The 14956-nt window shown below is 41.9% G+C and overlaps 1 protein-coding gene and 1 long non-coding RNA gene across 2 annotated transcripts in view; one reads left to right on the top strand and one right to left on the bottom strand.

Annotated features, from left to right (window-relative positions):
• The window catches only part of LOC142665571 (uncharacterized), a 282261-nt gene that overhangs the window by 170941 nt on the left and 96364 nt on the right, over nt 1-14956 (bottom strand). The gene's annotated exons all lie outside the window — the stretch shown is intronic.
• Nucleotides 1-14956, top strand: part of RAB5C (RAB5C, member RAS oncogene family) — a 29587-nt gene that overhangs the window by 11713 nt on the left and 2918 nt on the right. Inside the window, exons 2-5 of the mRNA XM_075846511.1 lie at nt 4283-4557; nt 11200-11351; nt 12615-12737; nt 12849-12942. Coding sequence (XP_075702626.1) covers nt 4392-4557; nt 11200-11351; nt 12615-12737; nt 12849-12942 — 535 coding nt within the window. The 5' untranslated portion in view covers nt 4283-4391. The remainder of the gene's footprint in view (nt 1-4282; nt 4558-11199; nt 11352-12614; nt 12738-12848; nt 12943-14956) is intronic.

Raw genomic sequence — 14956 nt, 5'->3', positions numbered from 1 at the left:
AGACCTTATATAGACAGGGGTGTGTCTTTCCAAATTATGTCCAATCAAATTAATATACCACAGATGGACTCCTATCAAGGTGTAGAAACATTTCAAAGATCTAGAGAAATGGGAGACCCCTAGAGCTAAATTTCAAGCGTCATAGCAAACGGTCTGAATACTTTTCTCCATGCAAAATTTGATCGTATCGTCTTTTAATAAATTTGCAAAGAAAACTCTGTTTTCACTTTGTCATTATGGGGTATTAAGTGCAGAATGATGGGGAAAATCTTGATTTTTGCTTTATTTTAGCACAAGGCCTCAACATAACAATGTAAAAAGTGAAAGGGTCTGAAGACTTTCCAAATGCACTGTACATAAAAGAAGGCTGACTTGGGGAAGTAGTTGTCTAACACCCAGTGGTCACAGATTTGGCCTCTAGTACCAGAGGGCTACAGAATACTTTGATGTTTGAAAACAAGATCAAGGCCCTCATTAGGTGGTATTTTACCCCAGGACCGCCCTAGATATATTGTCAGGGGTCTTCATGCTACTTTCGGGGATGCCAGGTATTGGGGGACATGCTTTTTGTATGGTGTTAAAGCCCTATAGCTCGGAGGGTTTGGGTGCATGCGTGTGTTCCTCATCATGACCCTCACTGGTCATAATTTAAAAAAAAGAATTCCTTCTTAAAAAGGCAATCTTGCATATACCCGATCATTCCCACATTTTAACTGCTATTTTCCCCTTGGAAACCTTTTTTTTATTTTGCCTTTACTGGTCCCTCTCCCCATATAAATTTTTTTTTTTTTTTTTTTACGTTTTTTTTTGTACTTGACCACTTCTTTATGTGGTCACTTATGTAACTACAGGTCCATATGTGGGTACAGTTTCCCATGGCTAGCAGCCGCTCTACGTCCAGCTTTGAGCTGCAAACTATTCTACTCCTATTTACCGTCAGTCGAGTAATGGCAGTGTAAACTTTGGACTGTGATGTTGTAAATCACTAACCAGCATTCGTCAAATAAACTAATTCTCAGTCACCCATCAAGCCGTTTTTTTGCACTATATCTATGGTTTATATGTTACCAATTTTCAGGATTATGTTATGGCCTGTCTGCACTTATTTGTAATTTCTATGGCAGGCTGACACCTTCCCGTATATATCTACGGAAAGGTGTCCGGGCCGTAGAAAGGTTCCTGTAAAAAATAGGACATATCTTATTTTTTTTATTTTACGGATTGTGCTCCCATACTCTTATATTGGGAGCACGGCCCGCAAATGCGGGTGACTGTCCACGGCCGTCCGTGCCCATAATCCCAAACCGCGGGCACGGTGGTGTGCATGGGACCTCCATCTCCGTAAGATCTTACAGTATTTCCAAAATATAGGCAGCTTCTTATGGAAAGGTAGGAAAAGAAAAGAAGTAGAGGGTGGGGATTAAAGAGTGGAATGGGAAGCACAGAGAAATAGTGGTCGACCGCACCATCAAATATGTCTACTATCAGAGTAACTGCAAATAATAGGGGAAGATGTGATGGGCTACCAGCAAATAAACAAGCAATGGAGGAGGTAACATGAATGCAAGAATCCTAGAGAACCATAATAATCATGCATGAGCTAATGTGTACTATTATAATTGTCAGGGGACAGTACAGGGTCCAATATGCCGTTTAATATGAGGAGCTGGTTAAGCATAGCCCAGAAAAACCTGACCCACATCTCAAGTTTGGCAGTGACTAAGTAGGTCGCAGAGTCCATGGTTACCGAAAGGATGGCGACCGCTACTACCTTAGTGTAGAATTCCCATTTGGACTATATTGTTTAGATCTAATGTAGTGGCCTCCCAGAGAGAAGACAATAGCTTCATGTTAGCCAGAGAGACCACAACAAGGCAGCTTGGGGGGGGCGGGGTAGTCCCCTGCCACTGGAACTAGCTTGAAGGGTTCAGTAGATCCACCATCATTAGGTTCAGTAGTAGCAACGCACTCCATGTTGGCATACAAGCAAGTAGAATACTTCGTCCCTCATCCGGTGTGGAAACCTTGTCCTGTTCAGGTCTCATGGAAAGGTAGGCTCCAGCACTGCAAAACTGGCAGCCGTTGCATGCTTTGATGTTGCTTGCTGAAAACTGGGCACCATGGATCGCAACTAAGGTGTCGAGTGATGGACCAAGTGGCATCGGGAAAGAAAGGGTGGTGTGGAGTTGGTGGTTGGGCTTTTTTAAGGGTTGGCACAGACCCTAGCGTAGTGAAGCATGTCACAACCTTGGTCTCAAGTAAGGACTAAGTCGGGTAGAAAGAACAGAATTCTGTGTTATCACCCATGTTTTTCCACAATGAATCAACCAGCAAACACCGTGGTGGTTCCTGAAAAGTGTCCCAAAACTTTCTGTGATCACATCCTTATTGATACCCCTCCCCCCAAACTGGGTCTGCAAAAGGACCTTGAAATTCCCCGCAGCCGTGCGTCTAACCACTATATGGAACTCTCCTGAAGGTAAAGGGCATGTTTTCCGGTAATTACACTATATTGGAGAATTGAAAGTACCTCAAAACCAGATCTACACTTCAGTCTTCACACTGATATTTGATGATCACACTAAATTTTGTTAATTTAATAGTTTTTCTTAGGGCTTGTCCACGCGTGACGGAATTGCTGCGTATTTTCCGTCCGGCATTGCGAACGGAAGATACGCAGCAGAATACAGTAGCAGCAAAGTGGGTGTGAATGAGCAAATGTTGTCCACACGCTGCGTAAAATTTCAGTCCTGAAATTTACCTGCAGTGCGTATTTTTTCTGTTCCGCAGCACGTCAATTCCTGCTGCGGAAAGTGGACTGAATTTCTGCGTTTTTCAGTAGAGATAAAACCATCTCAGATTTGAAAAAATCGCAGCTAAATCCACGCTATTTTCTGCACTATAAAACGCAGGAATTGGTGGGGGTTTTCCGCAGCGGGTTGTCTGCTAGCTTAAGTGGAAATGCTGCAGAAATTGTCTGCAGCAATTCCGTTACTTGGGGACAAGCCCTTATTGTCTAGTTTGGCAAACTGGACCGTTAGGCCCTGTTCACACAGCGATATACGTGTCAAAAATCGCTTACTCAAGCTTCCCATTCAAATCAATTGGAAAGCGCACAGTTGGTACATAAAACGCGTCAGTGCCGCTGATTTGACGGATACAGGTTTCAGTGCTAGGTACAGCTGCTCTGTATACAGGATACAAAGCAGCTGTATCTCAAAGTCTAAATAATTCTTAATAAAAACGAATTCAAAAGCGGCACCAAACACTGAAACATTTTAGAAAATTGATTTCTAAGGTGTTCATAGCCTTTAATGGGTTCAGTCGGGGTGTCTGATTTTACTGGAGACAATAGCGCAGCATGCTGCTCTATTGTCTCTGGTGAACTTGGCCGGATCTGCGACAGAGGCCCCGAATGGTGCCTCCAACGCAGATGTGAATGAGGCCTAAAATGTACAAAAAATATCCTATCAATAAGAAAAGAACTAGAACATTGTGACCATTATGAACTATAATTATTTTTACAGACTATTTTTCCTTATGCTGCTGTACTTAATGGGGTTGTCTCATGAAGCCATTCCTATCTATATGCCTTGTTGGGGTATATGAATGGCCAAGAAGTCCAACTCGCCCTCTCTGGATCTTCTCTGAGCCAGAAGGCAGAGATACGCTTGGCCAGTCCAGGAAATACTTGGAAATGTCCGGCACATCTTCCTCAAGCAGTAGCAGCTGATTGCTTGGGGCTAAAAAAAAATAAGACCTGTGGCCATCAACTGATAGCCAGACTGGCTTCGATGTAAAAATGAGTTGTCTTTAACATTCTGCCATACTGTAGTACTTCAGGTTTCCAACAACGATTTGATTTCTTGTCTGGGTGACCACCATTTGAGCACACATATAGCTGCATGTATAAAAGTGGTCACCGGTCTTTCTGCTATACAATACATTCTCTCCCCTTCCTGCACAAGCTTGTTATAGGGGCCCTCGGAGTTGGACAGCAGAAATCATGAGTTTCAGGATGCATGACATGCAGGAAAATGTACAGGAAGAAGGGAATGGAAGGCAGGGGGAAAAATTCTGTAGCAATAGGCGTTACATAACTGTAAAGCCGCCTGTATACCCTCTTTTTGCCAAAGCCGGATTGGATGCCAAGGAGGGAAGAAAATTTCCCAATTTGTTACTTAAATAATTTGCTTGTTTTATCGTGTTTGAACAAAATTATTCAATTTATGGGCAATTTAACCTTTTGTATTACAATGTTTCTGTTTTATTTTTCCCTTAGGCCCCTTGGTGCCTTTCCCACGACAGTCATCCATCTAAAAGGCGCCCTCACCTTCTGTGCCTTCATCGCCGCCTCTGCTCTTCTGTTAGTTTTGTGACATCCCAGGGAAATGGCCGGTCGAGGCGGAAATGCTCGACCAAACGGGCCGGCTGCCGGCAATAAAATCTGCCAGTTCAAGCTGGTTTTATTAGGGGAGTCTGCAGTGGGGAAGTCTAGTCTTGTCCTGCGTTTTGTCAAGGGCCAGTTTCACGAATACCAAGAGAGCACTATCGGAGGTTGGTTAATCTGTAAACCTGTTGTTTTACAAGTTGTGTTAATAATCAAGTATACTTAAATCATGTGCAGTTTGATATTTCTAGAGTATACTAAGCCTACTTTGAAAACTTTTAGCTCTTTGCTTTTCAAAAACATCTATTGATTTTCCTTGAGCGAATACACTTTAGGCTTTGTTCACACTGTTTAAAATACTCTATTCATATTTAAAAGGATTACCTGGGTTTTTAAAGTTGATGGGTTTTCCTTGGCAACCCTGCCGATCAGCTGTTTGAATGGGCTGTGGCGCCCTACAAACAGCCGATAGGCGGGGTTGCCAAGAATCGGACCCATACCGATCTAATATCGATGGCCTATCCTAGACTATGTACACCTTTTTGGGATTTTTTTGGCCATGTGCACGTTACCTAGAGGATGAATTACTTCCCCAACTGGAAATATACAGAAACCATATGATCAAGTAACGGCACCAGGACTTCAAGATTGATGAAAAAGGGTGGATTTTTTCACCAAGTGAGCAGCGACGTTTCGGTCTGTCAAAGAACCTTTCTCAAGCTGTATCACACTACACACAGTGTCCGGTACATATAGGAAGTTGAACTAGTAATTAGCATTAATCTAGTTAACATACAATGTACAAAAAAAAGTTATATAGATATAAATTACAATCCAAAAAACTAAATATTCATTCCTAGTGCATTATCCCACAGGTGATTATGTAAATCAAATATAGTATACAGATATACAAAATGTATAAAATTGTTGTACAGTCATATAATGTGCAATTAGGCTAACTCAAGGAAGCTGCAGAGGCCAATCTAGCAATTGTAACCAATGGTAGATGTTATAATATATTGTATAATTAATTACCTTTGCTGGACACCACGAGGAGTCAGCATCCGTGCGCACATACCGAGCACATCACATAGTGATGTCCAAACCGGAAGCGCAACTAATGGAACGCAAGCGGCGAGTGAATCCACCCAGCGCATGCGCAGAACCGACACAAGCGTTCCAGTCAGTCTGCGCATGCGCGAGACGCGAATCTCGTCTAAACTGGTGAGTCTATATCTAGAGGAAAACATTCTATATACAGAATAGTACAAAATGTAGTCGACATCACATATGAAGATACCTATGGGTATCATGAGTGTCTGTACCAACGAGCAAATTTATAAATAGCTGTAAATACTACATAATCTATATTCTATAGTGACAGTAAAGAATGAATTCTCATTCTAATAGAGCAATTCCATATTACTGGGAAAGCGCGCTCCGATGCCTGCAGTTTAACCCATTAAATGCCGCTGTCAATAGTGACAGCGACATCTAATGTGTTTGACAGAGGGAGGGAGCTCCCTCTGTCACCCCATCGGCGCACCCGCAAAGATCGCGGGTCGCCGTCGGGTTGCCATGGCAGCCGGGGGCCTAACAAAGACCCCCAGGTCTGTCTTCAGCAAATGCCTGTTAGGCCATGCTTTGGCATGGCCTAATAGATTGCCTGTCAGTCTTACACTGACAGGCAATAATGCTTTTGATATACTAAGTATACCAAAGCATTATATATGCGATCAGCAGATCGCATAGTGAAGTTCCCTGGTGGGACTAAAAAAAAAAAGTAAAGCAGTTAAAGTTTGAAAAAAAATAAAATAAATCTTTACCGTCAAAATAAAATAAAACTACTTTTTTTGGCCAAAGTGGTTTTATTTAGTAAGTGTTTAAAACAAATAACACATACATATATGTATGATATCCCCGCGATCGTAACGACTTGAACAATAAAATTAACACATTAATTAAACCGCCGGATGAACGGCATCCAAAAAAAAAAAAAAAACGGGAAAATTCTCTTTTCTCCCATTCCCCCCCATAAAAATTTAATAAGTTAATCTATAAGTCCTATATACCCCAAAATAGTACTAATGAAAACTACACCTTGGCCCGCAAAAATCAAGCCCACATACAGCCACGTTGACGGAAAAATAAAAAAGTTACGAGTTAAGTTAAGTTTGATGCTGACATACACTTCTATTCACAACGCCCAGCTAGTAAAACAAGTAAACACGCCCAGATGTTACAAACACAATACACGCCCAGTTGGAAATAAGAGAAAACACGCCCAGTTGTCCATTAGAAAGGCTCATTTGCATAAATATAAAATTGCTCAAAACTTGGCCAAAAATGATCGTTAAAAAAAAAAACCTTACTGTTATCTACATTGCAGCGCCGATCACATGCAATAGGAGATAGGGATTTCATAATCTGGTGAAAGAGCCCCCGTAATAAGACATTTCTATCTAAACCCAACACTTTTTGTTTGTTCATCTCAAGGATATATTTGGGATAACCCCTATCCATAAATTTTGAACACATCAGATCAAGTTGTGAGGATAGTTTGTCCTCTTGGCGAACTACCCTCTTCACTCTGATCAACTGACTAAAGGGCAAAGATTTCAGCATTGTTCTCGGATGACCACTGGTATAGTGTAAAAGGTTATTTCTATCTGTCTTTTTTTGTAAAAAGATAAGAAATTAGACCATTATCAGATATTGAAATACATGTATCTAAAAATTCAATTGACAAGATAGAGTAAGACATAGTAAACTTAATAGTAGAATTCATAGTATTTAGATATCCAAAGAAATCTTGTAATTGACATATAGAGCCGGTCCAGATGAGGAAGACCTAGTCTATGTACCGCCACCACCGCAGCACATGGCTGAAGTGGTGGGATACATAGACGAGATCCTCCTCAATCCGCCGCATAAAGAAATTTGCATATGTGGGGGCCATATTGGACCCCATTGTCGTCCCCCTTTTTCTGTAAATAAAATTTATCGGCTACCAGAAAATAATTCTCCGTTAAGATACTCAAGAAGAGACCTAGAGAAGTCAGGATGTTCTACTGGGAAGACTGAATTTACGAAGTAAAATAATTCTGCATCAATGCCTTGTCTGTGATCAATGGAGGTATGTAGACTCCCTACATCAAGGGTAACCAGGACCGACTGGGCAGAAACCACAAGATCTTGGATCCTGACCAGGAAGTCTGAGGTGTCCCTGATGTACGAGTCCGCACCCATGGCAAATTGCCTAAGAACTTTATCTACAAACATTGCTGCAGGGACAAAGAGAGTCACTCCTTGACACAATTGGACGTCCGGGGGTCTAACTGGGTCTTTATGTAGTTTTGGCAAAATATATAATATAGGCGTAACTGGAAACTTCACCTGAAAAAAATCATGTAACTCTTTGTCAATAATTTTATGTGAAAATGCATTGCTAACCAGGGTGCCAAGCTCACGAAGATAAGTGAACTTAGGATCACCTGGCAGCATTGTGTATATATATATATCTTGATCACTAAGCTGATGTTTCATTTCCTGCAGATAAGAGGAGGCGTCCATATATATATAAACATAATCAACGGTTTGTTTTTAAGCAATATTTTAAATTTATTTTTTACATTAATTTTTACGATGCAGCTTCCATGTATCCTGTATACATGGAAGCTGTAACGTTGTCTCTGAGCCGATTCCGTCAGTTCAGCAAAGAGCAGGTCCTGCATGTCTCTGACACACAGGCTCCAGCTAATATCGATCACATCTAAGTTATGAACAAGGTGCGCTTCGGACATTCCCTTTGTTAGAAGGGTTCATTCACAAATAAGATAATCACTTGTTGCTGGGACACGACTGCCCCTCTCCCCCCACCCCCCGCCCCTGTTGATCAGCTATAATCTTTATGGAAACCTGACAGCAAATCTTAAATTTATCTGAAGCACCACCACAGGAGAAATTAAGCATTGCACCGTTTCCATTGAAATCAATAGTGTGTCAGTGGAAATCAGATAGGCCAGGTCCTCCGGAGATTGTGATGCTCTTTGTAGTTGCTCTTTGCTCCAGTTAAAGGGGTTGTTCACTACCGGACGACTGATGACCTATCCACCGCATAGTTCATCAGTATATCTTCGGTTATCAGTTGTCCGGTAGTGGACTACCCCTTTAAGAGGAAAGTTCCTTATTTGGTACCTCCATTAACACAAGGGATTTGAAAATTTATTTCTACCCCTTTATCTTCTGCTGCGAGGTAGTTGACCGTTCATGGACTCCACTGTAGTGCTTTTTTCATCTTTAGGGTACGTTCACACGCTTAACAAAAAACTGCTGTGAAATACGGAGCTGTTTTCAGGGGAAAACGGCCTCTGTTTTTCAGCCTTTTTTTGATGCATTTTTTTTACGGCCGTTTTTGGAGCTGGTTTTTCTATTGACCCAATGAAAAACTGCTCTAAAAACGGCTCAAGAAGTGACATGCACTTTTTAAAAAAAATAAAAAAAACGCCTTGTGGGAACCGAGCGCCGTTTTTCCATTGAAATTAATGGGCAGGTGTTTGGAGACGTTCAGCCTCCGTATTCTTAGCCGTTTTGAGGGCGTTTACGGATGGAAAAACGGCTAAAAATAGGCCGTGTGAACATACCCTTATTCTCCCTGTGAACACAATAACCAATCCCGGTAGTTTAACAGCTGATTTAGGATTCACTATAGTGAAAATCTTGACACAACCTTCTCTACAAGTGCCATTGATTTCCAAGTAAGGAGCAAGTGTCATACCAGGAACCTCCTGCATGTCAAGTAACCTCTGCTCTTGGTCAGAGTTATGGATATGAATGGAGACCTATGATGTTAGAAGTTGGCGCTATAAAGCCATCGACTTCTCTTGGCAGTGTGTAAAATAGACTGGTTGTTTTGAGACACTGCATATAAAAATACATTAGGAACCTGTTCATTTACAATTCAATGCAATGGATTCCACTTAAGATTTGCTTAATTGTAAGATTCAATTTCCAGTTATTAATTTGTTATTTAAGTCTGTTTAATTATTTTCTGAAATCTACTTTTGAACATACAAATCACTTAGGTCTTTCCTCCTCCGAGAATACAGCGATGTCCGCAATTATAAGCTCATTGCGTTTACACATTAGTAATTAGCTTTCAGCATAGTCAGAATAATTCTGTATTTGGCAGTGCTGCTTCGATTTCAACCTGGTGCATGGTAAAGGCTGCTTTGCGATCATATTAAATATGTATGATTGGTTGAATAATCTAAAGCCCTTTCCTCTTGTGTTCTACATAATTCCACTATTTCTATGGACTTGTCGGCAGGAAACGCTCCTTGCGGAGTAGGACAGGAAGGAAGAGTCAGCAGGTTTTAGTCTATCTTGTTGTGTCAGCTGATTAGTTCAGAAGTAGAAATCCGTGCCAGGTCACTTCGTTTTAACCCCTGCTAAGCAAGAGCTACAAAAAAATTAGTCTTAGTTAAAACACCTTATGCTTAGAGTAGGGCTGGGCAATTAATTGAAAAAAAAACAAAACAAAAGAACACAAACTCGAAAATCAGTGCGGATAACCGATGTCATCTTGTGCCATTATTTTTTTTATTTATTTTTAAATACGCAGCATGCCAACTTCTGCCACGGAATCGCTGCTTTTCTATTGTAGGTTTTCCCCATCTAATTCATTGGGGAGGTAAAAACCCACAACTAAAAGCAAAAGTTGTGATTTTTGCTGCACCGCAAAAATCACAACTCTGGAGGGGGAGGGGGGGGGGCTTTTACTTACACAGATGTATATACTTCTCTGTCCAGGCCAGCCTCCTAGGAAGCCATTTCATTCCATGTGACTGCTGCAGCCAATCACAGGCTTCTGCGGTCACATGGGATGACACCTCATCCCAGGAGGCTGGGCTGCGCAGACAACAGAGGGACGCCTCACCATAACTTTGGAGACAAGGGTAAGTATAAGGCCTAAGGGTGCGCTCACATGTGGCGTACTTCGTATTTTCTTGGCTGCAGAAAACTTAATGTATGTCTGTGAAAAACAGACCGACTTGTAGTTTTCGTAGCTGAATGTTTTTCCTATAGGCGTATTTTGGAATGTTTTCTAGAGGGAAGAAAATACAATGCAAGAACGCCACATGTGAGCGCAGCCTAGCTGATAAAAGTAGACTGGAAAATTCAACATTATGGAGGAAGCTTCAGCATCAGCCATGGCTCAAAAGGAGTTCGCGTTTAACTTTCATTTTACTTGCTGGGATACAATGAAGGCGATTGATTTTAGCCCACCGTTGATGCTGGAGTTTCCTCATTCGTGCATTAAACCGGTGACCAGCGCAGTATATGACGACACGTCAAGAGGAATTCTGCTGATTTTGTCTTTTAGAAAATAGTTTGAGCTGATATATCATATTATTGAAGATCACAGGGCAAACGCTACGTTGATTCCATGCTGTAAACATCAGTTGCCATATGATGATGATGATGATGGTAGAAGGCTCTGCATCTAGTATTGACCATTCTCGTCAAATGTATAAAGCATTTGCCTGTGCATGTTCCAGTCTCCACTAGTGGAACATGTTTGCGTAGATTGTGATGTTCTCACCCTCACTACTTTATTCTGTGATATAATGGACTGTTAACTTTGCATGGGTTTAGTAGCCAAATGCAATGTCCATGCTGCAGTAAAATCTCTGTTGCAGAAAAAATGTCCACCTTGTCTGACACGTGTAGCTACTATACTCTTACTATGTTATACTGTGATGTCTATACCTGGGTTCCTTAAAGTAACTTGTGCTTTATGTCTTCAGCTGCTTTCCTTACACAGACAGTATGCCTAGATGACACAACAGTGAAGTTTGAGATTTGGGACACAGCAGGGCAGGAGAGGTACCACAGCTTGGCACCTATGTACTACAGAGGAGCCCAGGCAGCCATTGTGGTCTATGACATCACCAACACAGTATGTATTTTTAGGCTGACTTCTCTATAAACTTGCCTCACCAATTGACCAGTGCATTGTGGTAAAGCAGTGATTGACAAATGCTAGTTTGCCAGTGTACCCAGAACATTTTCTGCTGCTGCCAAACATAATTTTCTTGTTTTCTATTGATTTCTATGGAAGTTTTTATTGTCTGCCAACTACAAAAATCAAACTTGCTCCTAAGTCAAGTTATTTGTCCACCCCTGGAATAAAGCCCCTTTTACACAGGGCGATGATGGCCCAAACTTTAGTTCCCAATCCTTGCCTAGTGTAAACATGCCCACCAATCAAATGAGAAAATGCTAACTGTTTTTTTTTTTTATATATTTGTTTGCTAAATTTTTGATTTCCATTTATTCGTTCAAATACATACTGAAAATAAATCTCACTGTATGAAAAGGCTTCTTAGGCCTCACGCACACGAGACCCATGGGCACGGAGCCTGTACTGAGGCACATAGTCCCTACAGTTCACCGCATGGAGTGTCTGTACAGTGCCGTATTATTGCAATGCTTTTTAAGGGAGAATAGCTCAGTAATATGGCAACTTGTATTCGTTTTTTTTTTTCTTTTGGATTTATATAGATTCTAACAGAAAACCCTATGTATACCTTCTTTTTGAAATCGGGCATATGCAGGTGCAGTAGGGCCACATAGAAGTCTGTATTATTGCTTTTGTACAGCACAATTTTATGGAGCTGTAATATGATGGTGTGTATGAATTCTTAGAGACCTATTGAAAATTATGCCTCCGGGGCAATGCAAGATTAAAAGAATCGTACCTTAAAGGATAACTCACATGACCGCTTCTGCCACTATCTTTTACTGATTGGTGGGGGTTTCAGTTCTCGGTGACATGTCAGAAGTTTTGATCGGTGAGGGTCAGATCGCTGAGACACCCACCAATCGCTAAAAGATAGCGGCAGAAGCACCGTGCTGCTTAATTCTGATCATCTTCCTTGGAAAGCTGAGCAGAGTGTATGGACTCATATTTACTATTGAGCCTGTACACCGCTCGGAGGAAAGACTATCAGAAACGAAGTGGCACAGCGGTCACCCAAGCACTTCTGCCATTATTGTCTAGCGAGTGGTGGGGGTCTCTGTGCTCAGGCTGATCAAGACTTCTGACGTGTAACTATGACACATCAGAAGTTTTTTTTTAAAGTTTAGTTACCCTTATACCGATTCATTACTATGAGTTTATAATGATGCCATGAAACTAATTGTATTTGTCCTTTCTTAGGAAACATTCGCCAGAGCAAAGAATTGGGTGAAGGAACTTCAAAGACAGGCAAGCCCAAATATTGTAATCGCCTTGTCTGGCAATAAGGCTGACCTTTCCAGTAAAAGAGCTGTAGAGTTCCAGGTGAGTAAGATATGCTGATGCTAGTAGTGCTATCGAGTAACAACTCTCCAAGACATTAGGTGCAAAATAAATCATGGGGCGTTCATTCATTCTCTTACTCTGTAACTGCAGGAAGCGCAAGCGTATGCCGAAGACAACAGTCTGCTCTTCATGGAGACATCCGCTAAAACAGCCATGAATGTGAATGAAATCTTTATGGCCATAGGTAAGTTTTACTGAAATATAACACGTACTGCTTGATACTGAGCATCATTCATCAGTGTCACAAGTGCCCACAGGGCTCATATGTAGGTGCTTCCCCTGCCCTTGTTCAGGACTTGTTCAAACCAGTAAGTGCCTCAAATGTGTATACAGGGTTAAGCGAGAGTGAGAGCTACTCTATATACTAGTGGTTTTTGCTCAAGCAAGTGGGCGTCGATATGCCCTAAGGCCACATGCGCACGACCGTAACAACTTTCCTTAATCGCGGACTGTAATATGGTCCGCAATTACAGACCCATTCAGTTCTATTGGCTACGGACACTTTTCTGTATCGATACGGATGGTTGTCCGTGCCGTAGAAATGTTTAGAAAATTATGTAACCTGTAGTCTTTTGCATTTTACGGGCCGTGCTCCCATACTTTGTATAGGTGCACAGCCGGAAATGCAGGCGTCCGTGCCCACGTCCGTGATTACGGGCACGGGTGTGTGCATGGGGCCTAACAGAGGATATGGAAAGGAGTTTTCATAAAACCTGGATCTGCAATAGATATGGGATGTCACGTTACCAGAATTTGGGCTTCGATACCGATACTTCGTTTAGTATTGCGATTTCGATACCAATTCGATACTTTGACAACAGAAATAAAAATTTTAAAAAAAGTTCTTCCATTTTCTTATGTGAGGCGCGTGGTGTGATGAATTTAACGTCCACGTGCCTCACATAGTAATTAACCCCATTATGTTTCTCAGTCATAATGGGTTAATATGTAGGGTACATGATGGGGTTAATTACTATTAGGCTGGATTCACACGAGCGTGGTGTTTTTGCGCAGGCAAAAAACGTGGCTTTTTTGCCTGCGCAAAAGGCACTTAACAGCTCCGTGTGTCATGATCATATGATGTGCGGCTGCGTGCTTTTTGCGCAGCCACCATCATTATGACACTCAGTTTGGATGTTTGTAAACAGAAAAGCACATGGTGCTTTTCTGTTTTCATTCATCCTTTTGACAGCTGTTGCACGAATCACGCTGTTCGCACGGAAGTGCTTCCGTATGACATGCGTGGTTTTCACTCACCCATTGACTTCAATGGGTGCGTGATGCGCGAAAAACGCCCAAAGAACGGACATGTCGTGACTTTTTTTCAGCAGACTCGCGCTGAGTAGAAATCACGCACATGTCTGCACGGCCCCATAGACTAATATAGGTCCGTGCGACGCGCGTGAAAATCACGCGCGTTGCACGGACGTATTTCCCGTTCGTCTGAATAAGGCCTTAATGTGAGGCACATGGAGGTTAAATCAATCACACCTCGTGCCCCACAATAAGTGATAGAAAGCAGTTTTTTTGTTTTTCTTTTATAGCGTACACATCATAAATGACGCAAAAAACATTCTTGTGCAGGTTATTACGGCCGCGCCAATACTGAATGTGTGTATATTTTATGTATTGAGACTTATTTTAATGTTTATTGTAAAAAAGGTGTATCTGTATTTTTATTTTATTTAACATTACTTTATTTATTAAACTTTAATGTACTGGCATATATCTCTATTACAGTTCATTAGCCTGTATACTGATAGTACACAGGCAGTTTTTAAAACATACCTCAGTGTGGCCTAACGGGAAATATGGTAGAACAGCCCTGGGGTCCTTCAATGGACCCTGGGCTGTCTGCCCATATATGGTATGTCCCTCAATCACATCACAGGAATTCCCTGTGATGCGATCCAAGGGGCATCCCCCTTCTCATTTTCCCCTGAATGCTGCATTCCGCTGTGATCACAGCATTCAGGGGAATAACAGCGGAGATGAGAGGTTTCTCTGATCTCCGCCGTTATAGAGCGGGACTGCGGCTGTGTAATACAGCCATTGCCCCGCTCCTGACAGGAAGTGCGCGCGGTCAGCCTGAGGTGATGCGTCCGGCGCTGCACTAATGAGCCGCAGTTCAGGCACTGAGGACAGAACATGGAGTTGTTTTGTAGTGTGTCCGTCATGTTCTGTTTTCAGTGCCGCCG

This window comes from Rhinoderma darwinii, chromosome 13 (assembly GCF_050947455.1).
Source record: "Rhinoderma darwinii isolate aRhiDar2 chromosome 13, aRhiDar2.hap1, whole genome shotgun sequence".
NCBI lineage: Eukaryota > Metazoa > Chordata > Amphibia > Anura > Rhinodermatidae > Rhinoderma > Rhinoderma darwinii.
This window is presented reverse-complemented; position numbering and strand designations above follow the sequence as displayed.